This window comes from Mytilus californianus, unplaced genomic scaffold (assembly GCF_021869535.1).
Source record: "Mytilus californianus isolate M0D057914Y unplaced genomic scaffold, xbMytCali1.0.p SCAF_7, whole genome shotgun sequence".
NCBI classification, from domain to species: domain Eukaryota; kingdom Metazoa; phylum Mollusca; class Bivalvia; order Mytilida; family Mytilidae; genus Mytilus; species Mytilus californianus.
The window spans coordinates 102,945,206-102,961,807 of record NW_026262723.1 but is presented as its reverse complement, the minus strand read 5'-3'; the positions used below and the strand labels follow the sequence as shown (position 1 = coordinate 102,961,807).

The 16,602-nt window shown below is 33.2% G+C and overlaps 1 protein-coding gene across 1 annotated transcript in view; it reads right to left on the bottom strand.

The window, feature by feature from the left end:
- Positions 1 to 15,120, bottom strand: part of LOC127709782 (zinc finger SWIM domain-containing protein 8-like) — a 40,320-nt gene extending 25,200 nt beyond the window's left edge. Inside the window, exons 1-8 of the mRNA XM_052215421.1 lie at positions 14,681 to 15,120; positions 11,006 to 11,159; positions 5,933 to 6,027; positions 5,086 to 5,258; positions 4,533 to 4,640; positions 3,713 to 3,794; positions 3,309 to 3,429; positions 2,371 to 2,566 (exon numbers count right to left, since the gene is read on the bottom strand). Of these exons, the coding sequence (XP_052071381.1) occupies positions 2,371 to 2,566; positions 3,309 to 3,429; positions 3,713 to 3,794; positions 4,533 to 4,640; positions 5,086 to 5,258; positions 5,933 to 6,027; positions 11,006 to 11,159; positions 14,681 to 14,861 (1,110 nt within the window). The 5' untranslated portion in view covers positions 14,862 to 15,120. The remainder of the gene's footprint in view (positions 1 to 2,370; positions 2,567 to 3,308; positions 3,430 to 3,712; positions 3,795 to 4,532; positions 4,641 to 5,085; positions 5,259 to 5,932; positions 6,028 to 11,005; positions 11,160 to 14,680) is intronic.
- Between the last annotated feature and the right edge of the window lie 1,482 nt (positions 15,121 to 16,602).

The following is a 16,602-nucleotide window of genomic DNA, read 5'->3' as shown; positions in this document are numbered from 1 at the left end:
AACATGCCGCTGATAGCGTCATTTTCCAAAAACTAAATACACGGTTAGATTCAGCATATTAAAGAACCCCAAGAATTCAAGAATAAAACCCCATTGAAATTGGTCAAGAAATAAGCAATTTATACGAAGTATCTTCTTTTGCACAATACTGTGCAATTAAATATTTCTTGCTATTGCGCAATACTGTACAATTGACAATTTCTTGCTATTGCGCAATATTGTGCTATTGGATATTTCTTGCTATTGCGCAATATTATGCAATTGAAGATTTCTTGCTATTGCGCAATACTGTGCAATTGAAGATTTCTTGCTATTGTGCAATACTGTGCAATTGAAAATTTCTTGCTATTGCACAATACTTATTATATAATAATTTACACATCCTGTTTGGTGTGTATCTCCTACCATATCATTATTATTTGCTTTTAAATATAAATCAGAAATAACCAACTTAAAATGATAAATTTTAAAAGAAAAAAAAAAGGAAAAAAAAAAAATCCCCCCCCCCCCAAATTTTTTGAACCCCCTTATGATTCATCACCCCCAAACTTAATCCTCACCTTCCCTTTGTGGTATGGTACCTTGCAGTACAATTTAAGAGAGATCCATACACTTGAACACAAGTTATTGTCTGGAAACTAGAAAAATGCTTATTTTTGGCCCCAAATTCCTAAACGTTTGGGGCAATTACCCCCAAACTCAAACCCAGCTTTCCCTTTGTGATATGGAACCTTGTAGTACAATTTCAGAAAGATCCATACACTTACACACAAGTTATTGCCCTGAAACTAGAAAAATGCTTGTTTTTTGCCCCTTTTTGGCCCCTAATTCCTAAAATATTGAGGCAATTACCCCCATCATCAATGCCAGCCTTCCCTTTGTGGTATGGTACCTTGCAGTACAATTTCAGAGAGATCCATACACTTGAACACAAGTTATTGTCTGGAAACTAGAAAAATGCTTATTTTTGGCCCCTTTTTGGCCCCCAATTCCTAAACGTTTCGGCAATTACCCCCAAACTCTATTCCAGCTTTCCCTTTGTGATATGGAACCTTGTAGTACAATTTCAGAAAGATCCATACACTTACACACAAGTTATTGTCATGAAACTAGAAAAATGCTTGTTTTTTGCCCCTTTTTTGGCCCCTAATTCCTAAAATTTTGAGGCAATTACCCCCAAAATCAATCCCAGCATTCCTTTTGTGATATGGAACCTTGTGGTACAATGTCAGAGAGATCCATACACTAACACACAAGTTATGTCTGGAAGTTACAAAAATGCTTATTTTTGGCCCCTTTTTGGCCCCTAATTCCTTTACTGTTGGTACCATAACCCCCAAAATCAATCCCAACCTTCCTTTTGTGGTATTGAACCTTGTGGTAAAATTTCATAGAGATCCATTTACTTAAACTAAAGTTAGAGTGCGAAAACCAATGTGTCTTCGGACGACGACGACGACAACGACGACGACGCCAACGTCATACCAATATACGACCACAAAAATTTTTTTGCGGTCGTATAAAAACTTAACACTGAGCAATGAACTAGGAAAATGAGGTCAAGGTCAAATAAAACCTGCGCGACTGACATATAGATCATAAAATATTTCCATACACCAAATATAGTTGACCTATTCCATATAGTATTAGAAAAAAAGACCAAAACTCAAAATCTTAACTTTGACCACTGAACCATGAAAATGAGGTCAAGGTCAAATGACACCTGCCAGCCAGACATGTACACCTTACAATCATTCCATACACCAAATATAGTAGACCTATTGCATACAGTATAAGAAAAACAGACCAAAACACAAAAACTTAACTATAACCACTGAACCATGAAAATGAGGTCAAGGTTAGATGACACCTGCCAGTTGGACATGTACACCTTACAGTCCTTCCATACACCGAATATACTTGACCTATTGCTTATAGTATCTGAGATATGGACTTGACCACGAAAACTTAACCTTGTTCACTGATCCATGAAATGAGGTCGAGGTCAAGTGAAAACTGTCTGATGGGCATGAGGACCTTGCAATGTATGCACATACCAAATATAGTTATCCTACTACTTATAATAAGAGAGAATTTAACATTACAAAAAATGTTAACTTTTTTTTCAAGTAGTCACTGAACCATGAAAATGAGGTCAAGGACATTGGACATGTGACTGACAGAAACTTCGTAACATGAGGCATCCATATACAAAGTATGAAGCATCCAGGTCTTCCACCTTCTAAAATATAAAGCTTTTAAGAAGTTAGCTAACGCTGCCGCAGCCGCCGCCTCATCACTATCCCTATGTCGAGCTTTCTGCGACAAAAGTCGCAGGCTCGACAATAAAACTAATTTCTTTTCTCATACCTGTTCACATTGTAAGACTTCATCAGTTATTATTTCTAGAAGAGGAATGGCATTAGTATCATTTCTTCTGAACATTTCCCTGACAATGGATAACAGATTCCACATTCCTTCTGGTTCCCTTCCACGTAATGGTCTTAATAAACTCTGCCATTCTGCTGCAGCAGGAGGAGCAGTGGCAGACAGATAATTGACATCACTAAAATAGATTAACAAGTAATCATGATCCAGAATTAACACTTTAAATGCATATAAAAATGGAACAGAAATAATTTTTTAACTAAATAATTAACCATGGAAAAAAAACTTAATATAAGTAATTGAAAAGTAGAGGTAAGTCAGAGTAACCCACCTTTTTGCAGTTGGATGCTATACTGCCTTAGCCGATCTTTATACTATGATAAATAATTGTAGGTCACTAAATATCTGAGAACAGAACTTGAACGTTAAACTCTGTCAATTGCATGAAAATTGAAGGTCAGAATGAATTATTTTTTTGTGGTAGGCTGTTATACTTTCCTAGATGCAACCTTACACCAAATTATAAGTATGAAGGCAACTAAATAAAGACATAAAACTTGATGGAAGAAATGAAGCTTAAAAACTTTCACAAAGCCAGTGAAATGTGAAATATGGGTTGTGTGACCTTCACCTTATGGCACAGGTCAGTGTCACTCTGAAACAACTGTATTCCAAATTATTTAGGAGTATATTTATTAATTTCTGTTTGATATCTGTAGGCAAAGCATAAATTCAATCATGTAGCACAGCTAAAGTGTGATTTAATTGTAAAAAATGGAAGATCCAAAATCACAAACAATGTTATAATAACTAGTGCATCACTAGAATAAATATGCAAGTTTAAAAAAAACATAATATGAAATAAGATAATTTTTTTCACTATAACAAAATATCAGAATTTATAATATTTCGAACAGTACCTGAACACCATTGGTGATGGAACACAGAATTTGACAAGAGTCTTCTTGACATTTTCATGAAGTGTTGCTTCATCAAGACACCAGGATGTCTGTTCATTGGCTGATGGTCCTGCTGTAGGATCTGTTTAAATAAAGTTTCATGTGTTATTCATAATTGTTGAAATGCTGTTTTCAGTGGAATAGTGCAAATGAAACTAATCCTCTAGAAATTACACATTTCTGTTTAAAAATTTGTTGATTAAAGGGGCAAAATCTGCATTGGCTGTTTTACAAAATACTGGAAAAACAATAAACTCTGTCAATACATATTATTCATATTAGAAATGAAACGGAACAAATGTTTGTGATTCACAGCAAAATGCTCATAAATAAATAAAATCTTATCTGTAATCTATATTCCTTACCTGGTGCCCCTCTGACTGTGTTGATGGCAGCTTTCTGAGAAGATAATAGTTCATCAAGAAGTCTCTGAGCTGTTGGCAGTATCTGTAAAATATGATTCCATATTTATCAGTCTTATTATACACATCTTACAAATAAAAAAGTTCTTTTCTGTGAAATATGTTCATCAGGTAATTTTTTTCAAAGTGAATTTTAAATGTAAGGGGAGCTACTGGTTGTCTGTTATCCTGGTTAAGAAAATGTGCGAGTCTTCAAAGCAAGATATACATCTACTGCTGTCTCCAAATTATATAAGCAGAAATTGCCAAAGCTTGGCACAGGAAACTTAAAAAAACAGTAATGCATGTATCAAAATAAAAGTAGCAGTTGTACTACTTTGTATTCTGTACAAGAATCTTTGCAAGTTTGTTTGATGTTGAGCTGGTTTCATGGAGTTGGGGATTAACAAAATGTGACACAGACAATGATAACAGAAGTGATACCTAAGTGTCACCACAGCTGGACCCTGTCAGTTACTTTTCATATTTACATTGTCTTTTTGGTTTTCAACACAATGTTGAACAGAAACACAAATAATTATTCGTCTGTTACTACTGTAGAAAGGTATAAAAAGTGTTTTCAGCACACATTTTTACTAATGAAATTCAATTTGACCCTTTTGAAAAAGATCTAAAATTCAGAATTCATCTTCAAAACTTCAAAATTATCTTCACATGAATCTGAAAGTTGAAGTATACTGATGTCAAGCATAAAGTATATCTTTTCATTAATATCATTATCATTATTTTTTTCTATATGATACAAATATCTTACAATACAAACCTGTTGTGGTAATTCACTAATAAGATATTGCGCAAACTTTTGCAACTGATCTCTCTGTAATCTTGATAAAGACTCAGAAACAGGTGCCCTTAGTGTTACAGCATTTGCCTATAAAATGTAAAATTACAATAGGTTTAATCAAAATACAATGCATTTATTTTATACTCCATGCTGGTCAATCTTAATTTGCGATGCCATCAGAAGGTGCAGAATCTGTAGCCACTTAATTCTGTCTAACATACTTTAAAAGGTTGCCACTGTCCTTAATCTGTTACTTTTTTAGGTTTTGGGAAATTCAATTTTTTTTAGTACAAAAGAGTATCACTAGAGGCTCCAAGCAGCCTGTATAATCCTTTGATTGGATAAATCAATATTGTTTGAAAAATATCAAAAAGATAATAAACAGAAAAAATTCAGGGACCTAAGATTAAAGTCAATGGCCTACATTTTAACCAAAATCTTTTTTTGTTTTGTTTCTAAACATGGTATTTATAACACATTTAAACATGTGCTCAATATCTTTTCTTCGTTTTATTTTCAGTAAAATACACACCTGATGAATTCTGTACAAACATAACGCTACCACATGTGAACACCAAGACGCTCCATTACATGTACATGTGCAAGATGATATTCTTCTCCTATCAAAGACAACAGCTACTTGAAAACTTCCTTTATTCTGAGCCATAACTGCTGGTGGAGTTAATGTTGCACTCAAATGGAAACCTGAAAATTGTTGTCAATTACTATTAATATATTAAGAAAAACTCCCTTATCAGTGTAAGTGTGTTAAAAAATATAGCACAAATGTAAGTCCACTGACATTCCACACTTCAAAGAATGCACTGTCAGTTAAGGGAACCCATACCAAAGTACAAAGTCAACATTTTCATGCATTGTAATCAAATTTCTTGACTGTGATCCCCATTTTGTTTCCTTGATTGGATTGAATGCCAATTTTTTGTTAAAACCCTGCATTTAACAGTCATAAATCAATGATATTAGTTCTTGAGAGTATTGAAAATGGTAACAGAAACATGCAAAAATAAACCATTGTTTTATTTCTAATAGCTAATTGAAAGTTTATACATTGTATAAAGAAACAAAATATATTAGCATCTGAAAACAAAGTATATTGCACATAAGCCCAAGAGAACTGCTAACTGATACTCTATTGCAGACTGGAAGCTCAATACCACATCTAGCTGACAAACTATTTATAGCACACTGCGGTCAAGAACACTGGCAATAGACACACCCTATTGCAAACAGAACTCAAAATCACTAGTAATAAACACTCTCTATTACTCTATAGCTGGTAGCTTAAAGAATACTAATAACTGACACACTATTTTGTACACTGGTAATTCTTTTTTCCTTTTAAGTTTAAGAAATATTACCTATTTGAAGGGCATCTTTAACTGACTTGGTTTTATATAAATGTTCTCCTTTCTGGAATTCATCAGCACTGCCATTTGCTAGACAGGAATATAATCTAAAAAAATCATTCTGTATAAATTTGTATTGTAAACATATTGACATTACAAAATAAAGATCTAGTCTGTACAAACACTTGTAAGAAATGAAATTTTACATACTTTCCTACAAATTGACAAATCTAGGTAAGCAGTGTATTTATAACTAAGAAGTTGAGCGAGCAGAGCCCCTTTCCCTTTGCAAAAAATATGGTTTATTATGGGAAAACCAAAAATTATTCAGACAGAAAAACAAAATAGGTAGTGCACAAGAGCATTATTTGGTCAAAATTGTAATACGGTTGGTAAAACTTTTGTTTTTGTTTTGTTTGATCCACAAAATCTGAAATAGCCTTATCTAGATAAGGAATTATATCAGGTATTGTATTGACCTATATATTTCCAGTTAGCATCCATTTGTCAGTCAGATATCTTTTTACTGGGTTTCACACAATATACTTGTTGACAATTTTCAGCATTAAACTAGCAGGTTGAACAAAAAGAACATTGCAGTCAAGAACAATGTCAATTAAAATATAATTTGTCTAATTATTAGTGAAATAAATGGGGAATGTGTCCATGGGACACAGATGATGCCCCAGCTTGCATATAACATTATAAAGGGACATAACTCAAGAACCGTAAAAGTAACGCTACCCAAATTCGTACTTGATCTGAGTTTTGTGGTAATAAGCTTTGTGTATAAGTTTCATAACATTTGGTTGAGGCAAATGTAAGTAAGAAACGGAAACGAAAAAATTCAGCAATTTTTCCATTTGTAAAGGGGCATAACTCTATAGCAGTAAAAGTGACGCCCCCAAAATTCAAACTCGATCTATGTTTTGTGGTAAAAAGCATTGTGTATAAGATTCATAACATTTGGTTGAGGCAAACTTAAGTTAGAGAACAGAAACGCAAAAAAAATTCAGCATTTTTTTCATTTGTAAAGGGCATCACTCAAAAACGGTAAAAGTGATGCCACCAAAATTCAAACTCGATCTGTGTTTTGTGGTAATAAGCATTGCGTATAAGATTCATAACAATTGGTTGAGGCAACCTTAAGTAAGAGAATGAAATGAAAAATTCAGCAATTTTTCCATTTGTAAAGGGGCATAACTCTAGAAAGGTAAAAGTGACGCCACCCAAATTCAAACTTGATCTGTGTTTTGTGGTAATTAGCATTGTGTATAAGTTTCATAACCTTTGGTTGAAACAAACTAAAGTTAGAGAACGAAAACCAATTTCGGGACGTACGTATGTACAGACAGACAGATGTACAGATGGACAAGGGTTAAACTTTATGCCCCCTCCGCTACGGCAGGGGCATAAAAAATCAAGGTAATCTCTAAAAACTTAGAGTTGGTTGGTTTTTCCAGGCCTAAATGAGCATTTGGTAAATATAAAATTATGTATCAACACTTTTGTTTTATTTCAAAACTTGATTGACTTTTTAAATTACTGTACATGATGATGTGCACGCCAAAAAGGTTGAATTTACCAACCTTTATTGAACAGTTTTACAAAGTCCTTGCATTGTCATTTTCCTAATATTTTTAAATAAGCTGACTGTTTAGGTGCTTTTTGACATAAATTCAAATTCATAAAAAGTATGTGTTATATCAACAGAAAAACAAAAGATATAGGGTATCCATCTATGACACAAAAACAATACATTCACAGCAAAAAAAAACACAAAAAAGCAATGGAACAGCACTTTTATTGCTGTTCCTCATCTTAAAGTCACAGTGAGGCCTTCAACACAGACCAAAAAAACTCTCACCTCACTGCAAGTTTAAGATGGCCCCTTGCACCGGCTTGAGCGGAATTCTTTGCAAAAATAATTTGAATAGACCTTGTAAGATGTAACACCATCAAATCAGGCCCAGTCAAAAAAGAACATACTAGAAAGTAGTACATATTCAAAACAAAATAGTTCCTTCGCATAGGTGTAAATATAAACTGTTAACACAGAGATATGTCTCGCCTTTTTGTTATTTTGATAATGCAAATGTTGAAATTAAAATAGCAATACTTTTTAACATGTAAGTTATGCAAATATTCAAAGTCAATAAACCATGACTGAAAGTACAGAGCTAAACAATCTCCACGGAAATGAGCTAATGCTAATACAACTGTATACCAAATACCATTGACTTATTATAAGTCATTCCCTTTAAACAAACCTAAACACAAACATTAACTTGTAAACTATGTAAAAGTTTCAAAGTCAATGAACCATGATAAGGGGGTGGGGCTATATAATCTCCATGGAAACGAGACTGCATACCAACTATCAACCACTTAACATTAGTGGTTCATCTTAAACTGACCTAATCACAAACTAATACATGTAAAAATAAGCAAAAGTTTCAAAGTCAATAGACCATGACTGAGGAGGTAAGGACCAATTATTCTCCATGGAAATGAGATGTGCTTATGCTTATATAACTGCATACCAATTATCATTGACCTACCACTAATGGTTCCCCTTAAACTGACCTAATCACAAACTAATACATGTAAAAATAAGCAAAAGTTTCAAAGTCAATAGACCATGACTGAGGAGGTAAGGACCAATTATTCTCCATGGAAATGAGATATGCTTATGCTTATATAACTGCATACCAATTATCACTGACCTACCACTAATGGTTCCCCTTAAACTGACCTAATCACAAACTAATACATGTAAAGTAAGCATCTCTACCCTATATACCACATTGCCTCACATTCTCATTAAGAAAAAATTCACACACCTAATTAAATGGGCATTTAAAAAGTCAGAATGTGAATATATATGTTCCAACTCTTTAAGGTCATTTTTTAGTAGCAATAAACAAAAAAACTATGTCAATTGGACATGCTTTGATACTATATATGCCCTTGAATTTTTACTAGATAACATTTTTGTTCGCTTTGGAGATTCCGTATATCGTCAGGTTATCGGAATTCCAATGGGGACTAACTGTGCACCACTTATTGCGGACCTTTTTTTGTATTGCTATGAGTTACAATTTATGACAAAAATCAGCAAAGACCCATCGAAACAACATCTGATACACAAATTTAATAATACTTTTAGATATTTGGATGATATTTTGGCTCTCAATAATGACGACTTCAGTATGTATACTAAAGAAATTTATCCTGTTGAACTTACTTTAAATAAAGCTAATACCAACAATGACCACTGCCCTTTCCTCGATCTTGATATCTATATCATTAACGGAAAGCTTAATACTAAAATATATGATAAAAGAGATGATTTTTCATTTCCTATCGTTAATTATCCATTTTTAGATGGTGACGTTCCCTTGTCACCATCTTACGGTGTTTATATATCTCAACTTGTACGATTCGCTCGTGTATGTAACAATGTTTTAGATTTTAACGAGAGAAATTTATGTATTACTGAAAAATTATTACACCAGGGTTTTCGATATCACAAACTAGTCAAAACATTTACTAAATTTTATCATCGGTATAAGGACATCATTCGTAAATATAGCTCAACATGCAGACTTCTTATACGTTCAGGTATTTCACATCCAATTTTTTATGGAAATATTCTTTATAAAGCACAAAAATGTAAGTATTCACCTCTGAAGCTAACAAAACCTTTAAATAGACTTATTAAGAAGGGATATAGTTACGATACTGTTGTCAGGTCATTAAAGATTGCATATTTTGGCGTTAATATTGATTCACTTATAGGGTCTTTGCATCGGCACTAAACACATGTATTTAAAAACCAGTTGTTGGCATGACACGGGTTATGTTCTTCTCATATATGTTATGATGGTTTGATACTAAACCCCTAACGGGAAGGATTGTGCCTGATATTCATATGATGAAGACATAATCTTTCAATCAGTTTAATTGAAGTCGGGAGCTGGCATGTCAGTTAACTGCTAGTAGTCTGTTGTTATTTATGTAGTATTGTCATTTTGTTTATTTTCTTTGGTTACATCTTCTGACATCAGACTCGGACTTCTCTTGAACTGAGTTTTAATGTGCGTGTTGTTGTGCGTTTACTTTTCTACATTGGCTAGAGGTGTAGGGGGAGGGTTGAGATCTCATAAACATGTTTAACCCCGCTGCATTTTTGCGCCTGTCCCAAGTCAGGAGCCTCTAGCCTTTGTCAGTCTTGTATTATTTTTAATTTTAGTTTCTTGTGTACAATTTGGAGTTTAGTATGGCGTTCATTATCACTGAACTAGTATATATATTTGTTTAGGGGCCAGCTGAAGGACGCCTCCGGGTGCGGGAATTTCTCGCTGCATTGAAGACCTGTTGGTGACCTTCTGCTGTTGTCTGTTCTATGGTCGGGTTGTTGTCTCTTTGACACATTCCCCATTTCAAAAGTTTCAAAGTCAATAGACCATGACCGAGGGGACAGGGCCAAATAATCTCCATGGAAATGAGATGTGCCAATGCTAATACAACTGCATACCAAATATAATTGACCTACCACTAGTGGTTCACCATAAACTAGACCTAATCAAAAACTAATACATTGTTGACGCCCCCGCCACCGGAAACAGCATACCTATGTCTCACTTTTTGACTCCGTCAAGGCGAGACAATAAACTATGTAGAATATATTTTAGTAATTAAGGTATCAGATGAAAGGTGAAGGATTGGTGATCCTTAACAATTGCTGTGAATCACTTTAGGGCCTGTGCATGTGTAAGCATTGATTCAAGTCACAAATGTTTCAAATGATGAGAGATAATACTTTATCTGCGCCAGAAGGAACATAAAAACACAGTTGTATTTACATTTGTGAAGCCAAGTGCGACCCCTGAATAATCCCTGCTGTGTAATCAACAGCTAGAATTCAGGAATTGCAGGTTAATTCAATTTTTATAAAATTTTCTTCAGGAAATTCTTTAAGAAGTTATATGTAACTAAAATCTTCAATTCCTTCAGGACATTAAGAGAAAGGTAGGCAGATGTTCTGTGAATTATTGGTAATTTAAATCTGATTTATTGTACCTGATATCTTCTTCATTTTCTGGAAAACTCCAAAATGCAATCCTAAGCTGTACTTCATCTGGAATGGGCTGTGGAAAATGTTCTACAACTTCAAATGGTATGTGACAGGCCACAGCTTGAGCAGCTAGTTCTACCAACGATGCTATTTTCCCTTCTACATTAAAAAAAGAAGATGCTTATAAATTTCAATGCATACATTTATACAAAAATTTATACATCAGTTCAAAATGAATCTTGATTTAAATCCTTTCATAATATCATATGTAAAATTTCTGTCTGTTTGTTTGATATTTCTTAGGAATATGCAAAAATGAAATAAAATCAATCTAAAAAAAATAGCTCTTTCATTTGTTAACAATTTTCATATTGATATTGACATCACTGTACTGCTATCATGATGTTTTATCTGTAGTCTTTCAACTTTATGTTTTTTGAAAAAAACTTTTTTCTGTACATATCATATTTTACTGTACACATGTTTACACTTCTGGAGCCATCATTTGTTTTAATTTTATTTAAAGAAATCAGGGTGTTTGCCTTTTAGATTATTTTTCAAAAATTAAACAAAAGAAGCTACAAATGTACATCTGATTCTGTTGATGGAATTTTGGAATTCCAGAGAATCTTAGCAAAAATTTGAGAGATCAAAATGAAAGTAAATAGACTGTTTGTAGAGTTGTTGACAATATTCATATCCCGGCCCCCCACCCCCCCTTTTGTGGGAAAAATTTGGTTGATTATAGGGAATCACTGAAGCAAGATTGGAGCAGGCCCCACCTTATAAAAAGTTCTGGATCCGCCACTGCATATAACGAAATCAAAAATTTTGAGTTCCTTTAATTGTTAATTATTTAAGTTTTGCCTGTTGACATGAGGTCGATTGGTGAAATTATTGGTCTAAGACCTGAAATCCAAATTGTATCTGTTTGTTTATTTAAGGTCTACACGGTTATTAAAATAATTAAAGTTCAAAAGTTGATTCATTATTTTCCAAGAAGGTACCTGTCTAGAAAGGGAAATAACTCTTAGTGAGTTTAAATTACAGAAAAATGTAGTTATTTCTCCTTTCATAAATAAGGGGTTGTCTTCACTTCAAGTAATAGTTAAAATCCCACAGTTGTGAAGCTTTTATTAAAAGAAATATGCTATTCAAATAATAAAAATATGACAAATTTTTTTAATGTAATACACCTGAAATAAATGTTAAAAAGTGTTCCGTATGAGAAATCTACACCATAATGGGAGATAACTCTGGTAAACTTTGACAATGGTTATAATATGATGAAATTTTTCTAATTTACAAAAATTATCTTTCCTCAAACCTGTATAGCTATATATAGTGTTCAAATTTTTATGTGTATACGTTTTTTATATTAGATTATTATTTGTATTGATACATTCAGATTTATGGCATTTTTTATATTAGATTATTATTTGTATTGATACATTCAGATTTATGGCATTTATGTACAGATTTTGTAAATATTCTTAGGCTGCACTAATTAGAAAATACTTTGAAAGTTATGTAAGATAATAATGAATCTAATACTGTAAATTCAGAAATTATTGCGATGTTTTTATAATTGTGAAAAATGCGACAGGGTTATAATCGCAATAATTTTAAACTTGCATTTTGAAATTTTTTATATGAATGAAACAGGCTTTTTCTCAATATCGCAAAAATTTAAATCGCATTTTAGTCCAAAATGACAAAATCGCAATAATAAATGCACGCAATAATTTCTGAATTTACAGTATTATGAATGTGTTATGATTGACCTTTACTACTGTTCATTTTATAATGCTTAATGTTTGTTTTTGTTCCTGAAAAAGTGAAAAAAATATTGTATCTACAGTAGAGTATTATATGATATCGATCAATTAAATGTACTAAAATCTTTATCTAAGAATATCTGAATAGTCCCTAGATAAAAAAAAAGTTATATAGATTACCAATAACTAAATATTGTGTGTGGAAAGGGCATTTCTGTGTTAAACTGCGTCAAGTCAGTAAAAGTTAAAACTTAAGAGGACTAAAAAATACTATGCTGGGAAAATTACATCATAAAATTATTTTTAAATTTGAAATTCTTTTTCAGAGCATTTGTATATAAATTTAGTCTTAAATGAAAGTAAATTTTGAAAGACATCAGACTGGTTCTATCACTGCCTTCTATATTGACAGTCAACCCTACCCCTAACATGGGACAGTGGTGTAATAGCACAACATAAGAACAAGAAAAAGGCTCAACTCATCAGATCGATACAAAGAAAATATCAAACAAAAACACTGTTTAGCATAGCAAATAAGGTCATTTAGAAATCATTTTTTACTGTTCCTGTTCCTATAATTCTCCTTGTCCTCCTGTAGTGATATTATACTTTTGCATTTTGAACCTCAATTGAAAGGTCACCTCTCTTAATAGGTCAGTTTAAATTTTCTATAGTTGTTAGGGTGGCCTTTATATATTGGTTTGACTGAATCTATTAGTATATTGTCATTTTTCAACAAGAGAACAAGACTATTATCATGATTATTGCTTATATTTGATGACTATTAAGGTTAAAATTTATTAGGAAAAATTGATAAGAAATCTCAAAATATTTTCAAAGTTGATTTTAATTAAAATTGGAAGTGAAATTTGTGTAGAATGAGGGGGGATGGATATATGACTATTTTTTTCATAATTTTGTATACATTAGGTAAATGTGCAAAGATATAGCAGTTTGGTATTATTCACTTTATTGTTTAAGTGGTTGTGTTGTAAATTGTTCTATGAAATATTAGCACAAAGTAAAGATTGAATGTAAAAAAAAAAAGAAATTATTGGTACATGTATATAGACTGACAATGTTTTGCCTGTTTTGACTGCCTTGAAGAGGATGCTTGTCAATTGCTTATGAAAAGAAACACTCAAATAAAGAGTACATTAAAATTGAAGTAATATTAATTTAGCAGTATCTGAGCGACCCTGCATGAGGGGACGAGTAGCCAAATTAGCATTCGTGGGCTACCTGTACCCACTTCTGGTTTTATAATAAAATGTCATCGAATCAGGAATGAAACGTGCAATATATGTGGAAATTATAGAAATTAGTTGAATAAATTTCTTACTTCTCAGAAGTTTCATAAATATTTAAATAGTCAGTTTTTCTCAGTTAATAAATAGTCTTAAAATGGAACAGTGTGATATATATGTGGGGAAGACATTTAAAAGTTATAATGAATTGGAACTATTTGTTCCAAATTACCAATAAAAAAAACTACATACAATTGTATAAAAGAAACTCTGAATCAATTGCAGCTTTAGAGAAAAGAAGACCTGGAAACAGAAAAATTTCAATGTATTTCTAAAGATTTCAAGACATTTGAACTGAGACTTGAAGACTTTGTCATCATATTGAAGTCGCTATTGCACTTTGACTGCAGCGTTTAACATAGTTTTAGGAGACATACATTTTGTACAAAATATTAAGGGAATGTTAATGAAGGCCTGTAAGGGAATGAAAATATCAATAGTGTTTACAGAAAGAATTAAAGTAGACCCATGGACATATGGAATGTAACATTGACTCCTGCCATAGGACAGCATCAAAAGTGCTGTATTTCTCATCAATGACTGTAATGCATTGTTTAAGCCGCCTGGATGGCTTTCTAAAGCCACATTTACTCACCCTGCGGCTTAGTTATACTGGACGGTTGTTGACCCCCATTTTGCCTTTTCCAACCTCTCCAATTCTGACAAAGACTTTCCGGCTCGCTTATCCACGAACACAAGGAGTCTTCGTCAAACCGATCGCTGTCATCAAATGAAAATCTATCCCCTTCGTTATCCCAATCAAACACGAAATCCATAATGATAAAGGGTTCTTTGTTTCAAGCCCGAAGGCGCAAGTCTGAACCCAACATTGTCGACTGCTCCCAGTATTTTCTCGTGTTGTTTTCGCTCACTAGCATCGTTATTTATTTAATAATCGTTAAGAATTTGATTGAATATGTTTAAAAGGACTTTTTTACTGTAAATATCGTTAGAAAATTTTGATGAAAGTACTGAAAATAAGCCCAAGTGGCAAGTGGGCAAATTCAGCTGTCCAAAACAATAATATCCGATCGGGAGAACTCGACAGTTTTCGTCTACCACCGTAATCTCGCGAGATCATTACCAGGTGCCCGTCAGCATCCCATTTTTGTGTTGCCCAATATAGTTATTGCTTGAGGATTTCTACAGAGATATTTTTTATAGATTTCTATCTTAAAATTCAGTTGTTAATCTGTTAAAAACAACTGATTTTTATAACTGAATACACATACAATACTAAATCGACTATTTATTTTTAGATATATATAGAAAAAGAAGAAGAAGATGTTTTAAATGGGCCCACAAAGAGCATATATATTACAATATGACATTATTTAGACAACAACATAAAACAATAATGAAGTATTCATACGAAGAAAACAAAAGGAAGTTTGAACATGAATGAACTACACATACATATATATATATTTGCCTTCGGGTTTATATAATCCGTTCATCCTATTTCGACTCTTCAAAATTCAAGAGTCAATCCTGAATTGAGGTAAATTATATGGCCTTCCAAATACCGTTTCGATTCCTAACATCACTGAAGAGACATTAATTGTTGAAATCCGGATATGGTGTACAAATTTTTGCACCTCATGTTTGCGGTATACCATCTTTTCCGCAAGTTTATTGTTTTCTGTTTGGTATTAAATTAATAATTAAGATCTATTTTGTTACATCTGGTGATCCGTTTGTTTGGCAATCGCCATGGCAGTCATCAGGGTTTAAGATCATCCGTTGTTTGACCTGCTAGTCAAATGCGTTTTGTTAAAATATACTTTTTCACTTTTTTGGTCTTTTGGAATATGTTGTTCGTGCTGTATTTAGATCCCTCTACCAAGAAATTTGTTTTGCATGCACACGTATAAAAATTGCTTTTTTTATCCAACGCAATCATAGGATTGAACGTTGTTTTCAATTTAGACTTGTAAATATATATACCCTTTATAGCTTGCTGTTCGGCGTGAGCCAAGGCTCCGTATTGAAGACCGTACTTTGACCTATAATGGTTTACTTTTATAAATTTTGACTTGGATGGAGAGTTGTCTCATTGGCACTCATACCACATCTTCTTATATCTATATAGATATAATTCGTCCCAAATTTAACCCAACAATGTTAGATCTTCAAATTTTTGTTCTTCCGTCATCGGGATTCGAACCCTTGCTTCTGTTACCTCGTGGCAACACCGCCTGCACCGTGTCCAGCGCCCTGGACCACTCGACCACCTAGGCTACATAAACATATAGCTTTCGGTGGTCGATGTGATGCCTTTCCCCGTCGGCGTTATCTAGGGTTGTAACACAGTACATGATGTATAGTGGCAAGTAGATGGTGTACCTTTCAGATCAGCTATTTAGTCTGTCGTAAAGAATGATGATGTTATTTACCATGCGACGTTTACAAGTGTAAACCTCCTTCTCAGACACACCCCAACATGAAAAGTGCTTTAAATAAATTGGCAATTTATTGGATATGTAATTTAACTGCAAACGCCACCAAGGGACGATG